Source organism: Limulus polyphemus, unplaced genomic scaffold, assembly GCF_000517525.1.
Source record: "Limulus polyphemus unplaced genomic scaffold, Limulus_polyphemus-2.1.2 Scaffold5222, whole genome shotgun sequence".
In the NCBI taxonomy this organism is placed as follows: Eukaryota; Metazoa; Arthropoda; class Merostomata; order Xiphosura; family Limulidae; genus Limulus; species Limulus polyphemus.
In genome coordinates this window covers 5,088-10,859 of record NW_013670832.1, presented here as the reverse complement: position 1 = coordinate 10,859, position 5,772 = coordinate 5,088, and the positions used below count along the sequence as shown (strand labels likewise).

Genomic DNA, 5,772 nt, shown 5'->3' with positions numbered 1-5,772 from the left:
GACAAGGTTTTGTACCTGATGATGACAAAACTTTGTCGAAACGTTGTACATTTGCTGTTATGTTAAACTTATATTAAAGTTTTTCTTCATTACCCATTCAAGCCGTCTCTAGACATTATTAGTCTCAAAGTGGGTTCCTCGTCACCGAATTTGAAAACATACGATCAGTTTCATCAATAACATGATAGCATTCCACGTCGCCTTGAGGAAGTTATTATAGTACGAAAAGGACCAACCAAGTACTGAATGTTTAATTTGAACTGATATAAGGCTACAGACGATATAAATAAAAAAATGATGTTATATTTTGTCATTATACATATATTTTGGTAAGGTTTTGTTGTGATAGATGAAATGTTGAATTACACATCGTTCTACAGGTGTCTGATAAAATGTTTTTCTATTGTATTAAATCGTTCATAATGTTCATAGAACCTGTCTCATTTACAAAGTACATATGTAAATGTTTAATATAACACGTATTTCTTAGTTTGACAGCGCTAAATATATCTATATTCTTAATAATATTCATCTCATTTGTTACAGAATATGCAAATATTTGGCCAAGACTGTAGATTAAACCCAGTAGACTGTGCTATATGTAGTTTACTATTAAAGGCTATTATGGCACGTCACAGAAAAAACCGCTGGGAGTTGTTATCTTTGTCACGCATTTCTGCAACTACTTGTATAGAAGAAAGCTCAATATTACAATATGGTGTGTACATATTTATGTTATTTGCACATTACCCTTTATGATTTTCTGAAATAAGCTGTAATGTTTCTTTTATATATTATATTTTAATTTATTTACAGAGCATGAGTTAAACGAGTAACATTAGTTTAGTTGCTTTAGTTCAGGGTTTTTATTTGTTACTTTGTTGTATCATTTCAGTGATTTGACTTTTTTCTTGCAGTTATCTTGTTCAATGAAAAGTTCTCTTACAGATGTAAATGAAAATAGAATGTTATTACTCCTATAAGGTGCCAGGGCTAAGAACAGACAGTGGCTTATAGATTCAGTTACTCTTCCAGAAAACCAGCATGGGGGTTATAGTATACAGTAAAAAAATCCTAGGGTCAGACTCTGCTTCTGGACTTAAGGTTGACTCTCCTGAAATGAGTATTTTTGAAGACTTGCTTCAATGGCATTAAACAGAGTTTAGTACTGCTACTGCTCAGTAAAGGTCGTATTGACTGTTTTATCACGGGTTGATAGTTTCATACCAAACTTGAGTTGTTATTACGTTTCATTTTTCTTTGGAATGTTTTTAAAAGATGCCATTGGAGTAATATATACATTCACCTGGCATTATCCCAGGAATAAACTTCTAATCCCCCAAACCAACACTCAGACACTTATAGCGGAGCTGACCTTCTCTGCCCTTATGTAACTTGATTGCATAAATGTTATTCAAGCCTGTCAGACTAAGTGTGCAGTGTTTCTTACTATGGACGACATCATATGTTTGTCGAGAAGTGGGATGATCACAAAAATGGCGGTAGCTTCCAGCTTCTAGTATTATGGAAGAAGATACAGACCAGCTAGAGTTAGAGCTAACCAACACTTTGGCTCTTGCTCCATGGGATACAAAGAACACCAGGCATTAACTTACAACTACTATGTCAAACGATGCATGCGTTTATTTTTGTTGCTGGGTTCTGAGAAGATTCGTTCAACCCCGAAGCTACTTTATTTTGTATAGTGACCAATAGAACATTGGACTTAGATAGAGTCACACCTTCAGTGGGACCACAAAGTCAAGAAGCTTAAACACATTTCTCCAGTACTGCTGTAATTGGATTAATTTATTTTACAATTTTGGCTTGAGTTTTATTTGCGTAAACCAATTAGACAGCATATATTTTGTGTGGTGAACAGTAAGTTCTTAATTCCTTCTTTCAGCTTTCATTTTGTTTGAAACCAGTTGTAATAGTTTATTTTACTTTTGTTTGAAATGATTTTAATCTTGCTGTTTTCTTTTGGGTGCGGCATATGCATAAATACACACGCACACATATATATATATATATTGAGATGTATCGTATGATATTTCTATACTAATGTAGTGCTGGATTTAGTTTTGCCTCCTCAGATGCTTGTTTATACGTCTGTGTATCTGTATGCATTCTTTATGTGTGTCTTATAACATAGCTGATATGGTGTTGACTTCCAAAGAGTATGAATGATCGGCCCTTGGTTAATGTTTCAAATCAAATAAATGATTAAAGTGCGAACTTTCATATTTATACAATTAAAAGTGGAAGCCTTTGACAGCTTTAATAAAATTTGCATTTTAGTTATTTATTCGAGTAAATTTGACTTTGAAATCCCTTCTTGCAGTTTTACTTCCCCTGTGTGTGTAACCCAATCTTTCCATAGCATTTTAAGCTCAATTCTCTGTTATTTGTGTAGTGTAGTATTCTTATTTTACTATCAATTTCATTCAACGTGCTCGTCCGTTCAGTTAGTTCACTATTGTGTTTTCTTCAGACACTTATGTTTATGAAGAAATGAATATTTTGCTTATGTTGATGTACAACCTTATATTATACCTTATATGTGCCTCCTTATAAGTGTCATTACAGTTAAATTCGCCTATTAAATCCTTCAAGTTAGTCAGCTTATCTGTGAGATAATTATTCCATAAACTAGGTTTACCATAATAATCAGGCTTTAAGATAAATATTATTTCTAGGTAAATACAGTAACGTGTTTTGTTTTCAAGCTTTAATTATGATCAATGTTATTGCTGTCAAGCTTTGATATTTATGAATGCGTTTTATCATGCATACCGCAGAGGATAAAACATTTAAAAAAGAAATTGAAGTGTAACAATACTGTCTACTGTTAAGTTCTTTTATTTATGTACTGTATATAACGCAGAAGCTAAAGCACTTAGAAGAGACAAACTGAAAAAGAAGAGTTTTCGTTCTCTTTCGTCCTACTGAGTATTGTATTTCCGTAGGGTCCGCGAAAGTGTTTTGTTTCAAGAGTAAATACAACCAAAATTAAGAGTAACAAACACTTTTATTTCTTGCTTTTGAAGTTCATATCTCATGCTGTGTTGTAGCCTACAGTGTGCATAATTATTCTCGTGATTCATGGCATGTGCACGTTTTACTGACGTCACGACAGTACATATTGCAACGTTAAACGTCCCTTATGTGTGTCTACTGACTGACTTAGATTCTTACTTTATAGTGGTGCGAGTGCTTAAAATAGGTGACCCTTCCAGGCGGTCTTCGGCTCCCTTTCGGGAAATTAGGCCAGTTAAAAGTAAAGTGTTTAAAAATTATACCACAGTTATTGTTGTGTTTCATCAAATTTACTACCACAGAAAATATAAAAACAGATTTTGAATATTACCTTGTTAGATGCAATGGAAATTTGAACGGAATTTTGACGGCAGTTGGTACATACAAACTCTAATTAAGTTGTGATGTTTTATTATAACGATTATAGAAGAAATATGGGTTTGACCAGTTCATATCAATATCAGCAAATATGTTCGAGCTATAATAATCATGACTGTTTCTTCCAACACCAGATGCTATCTGAATCAATGCTGGAAGAACTTAAAAAATGTTTCATGGAGGCGTATGACGATAACAAGGACGGAAAGATTGAAATTAGAGAGGTAGGCGGCGCTATACTAGCACTTCATTTACCGTGTTATTTGAATATTCCATAAAAATATTGTTTATGTTCAAAACATAAGTTACATATACGTTTATAACCATCAAAAAACATATTTTTAATATTATAGTAACAAAAAATTATTCTTAAACTTTTCCCAAATCTAAAAGTATTTTGTTATGGACTTATTATTATTATAAAATAAAGTGAATCTCTAGGAAAAATCCAGAAATAGTTACATGCAATGTTATCTTTAGAAAGTCAAGTCTTTTTATTATAACAAAAATAATTTTCTATTTTTATCACCAAAAGCTTCTTACTATCCGTTTGAAAAGAATTCGATAATCTCTCTATTCGTAACAAAATAATTTAGTTTCCAATTTTAGCTTTCTCAAAAATTCAATAATCGTTCTTTCTATGACAATAATAACTTAGTTTTCATTATTTTAGCTTGTTTAAAGATTAAATAATCCTTCTCTCTCTGTAAAAATAATAATTTATATTTACCTTTGTAAGCTTGATCAAAGTTCTAATAATACCTCTTTCTTCAGCAATAATGACTTAGTTTTCCCAATTTTAGCTTGCTCAATTGCTTCCTCTTGAGGAGAGTTTCTTGTTGCTTTTTCGCTTTGACAATCCACTTGAGTCCAGCGTGGAATTCATGAAGGTGAACAAAAATTCTTTCATTTAAGTATCCTTCTATTTTTACTAAATTGCACTTCTCCTTTAGTCTTCTTTCATTTTATACTTGTCTTCAAGTTGCTTAAAATTCTTACATTATTCTAAACACTGAAAGGAAACGTTTGTTATCTTTATATGGTTTCTTGTATTTAGCTTGAATTATATGTACTATTCAAACAACAGCTATTAAAATAGCTTAAGATGTCAGAGAACATTATTATTTTATACGTATATTATTTTCGTAAAAAATGCTTAACGCAGAACAATGTAACAAGAGAAATAAAAAAACAAATATTAGAAATGCCATTCTAAATTTAATGATCATTAAACAGGGTAATTGTATTTCCGTGCTACCGTGAGTAATGAAACATTGTAAATGCGCACTCGCATTTACAGATGATGAAGTGAAAAAAACAATGACAGACAGTTACATTAAGAATGTTTCTGTTGTCTCTTGTTGCTTAATAGACAATACATACTAGTTTGATACACGTAGTACTGGTAGTATAGTTGATAAAGAGTATATATTATATAGTTATCTGGAACACTAGCACTTAAATATGTTCATACTATTGTTTCGTAGACTAGTTCTTGAATGTAAACATTTAAGCCGACTAGCCACTTTATTAGGATCCCTCCCCCATATAGTTGTATAACTGTTCATTTATTTGGATGCACAAAATAAGAGTGGCAAATTACAGAGAATATGTCTGCTGTTAGGAAATACTGATGTCTTTAGTTGTTGGTGAATGACCGATGAAAAACAAAATTGGAGAATTTGTATTTATGTCAAAACTCCTAAGGCTATGAGCTGCCGTACCTAATTTGGAACTACTGACGAGAGGGAAGACAGCTGGTCAGCAGCACCCTTCTACCCAACATTCTATAAAGCACCCACAGCTTAAATTGCTGTTAATATTTTTTATGTATCGCACGGATTCGAATCCATCTTGTCAGCTCGGAAGTTCAGCGCAGAAGCATTTAAAGTGCTGCAGACCTCAAAGTGTACCAGTTGACCGATTCATCAACATTTATTGGGAATCAGTGGTATCTTCAACTATAAATAAACGAATTAAATTGAATTGAGAAAGTTGACAACGATGTTTCTATAAAGGTAATCAAGACATTGTATAGTAAAGACAATGTGTCTGAACTATTGACGTTAAAATAAAAGATTAAAATACACAAGGAAGCAGTCGCTCTTAACTACAAATTCACAGGTAAGTAAAGTAGTTTAATCAACTCTGTATATTTTACTGATCACGTGATGGTATAACCATCAGATTAAAACCATAAAAACTGTTACTATCACCTGAACAGTCAAGTACACATGCTTAGCGATGACCATAATGAACATAAATAAAAATAGGGGTCACTGATGAGGAGTGGAATTCTCCGAAACTAGTCTGGCCAACAGACACACCCCCAATGAAAGAATAGACCATTCCAAG

At 32.6% G+C, this 5,772-nt stretch overlaps 1 protein-coding gene across 5 annotated transcripts in view; it reads left to right on the top strand.

Annotated features, from left to right (window-relative positions):
* LOC106472292 (calbindin-32-like) overlaps nucleotides 1–5,772 on the top strand; it is a 35,077-nt gene that overhangs the window by 26,463 nt on the left and 2,842 nt on the right. For 3 of the 5 annotated variants that reach the window (XM_022400886.1, XM_022400890.1, XM_022400888.1), the window contains 2 exons: nucleotides 3,552–3,641; nucleotides 4,221–5,687. In XM_022400886.1, coding sequence (XP_022256594.1) covers nucleotides 3,552–3,641; nucleotides 4,221–4,331 — 201 coding nt within the window. In that variant the 3' untranslated portion in view covers nucleotides 4,332–5,687. Of the gene's footprint in view, nucleotides 1–3,551; nucleotides 3,642–4,220; nucleotides 5,688–5,772 lie in introns of those variants that run through there. The other 2 variants (XM_022400887.1, XM_013932925.2) reach the window with 1 other exon arrangement.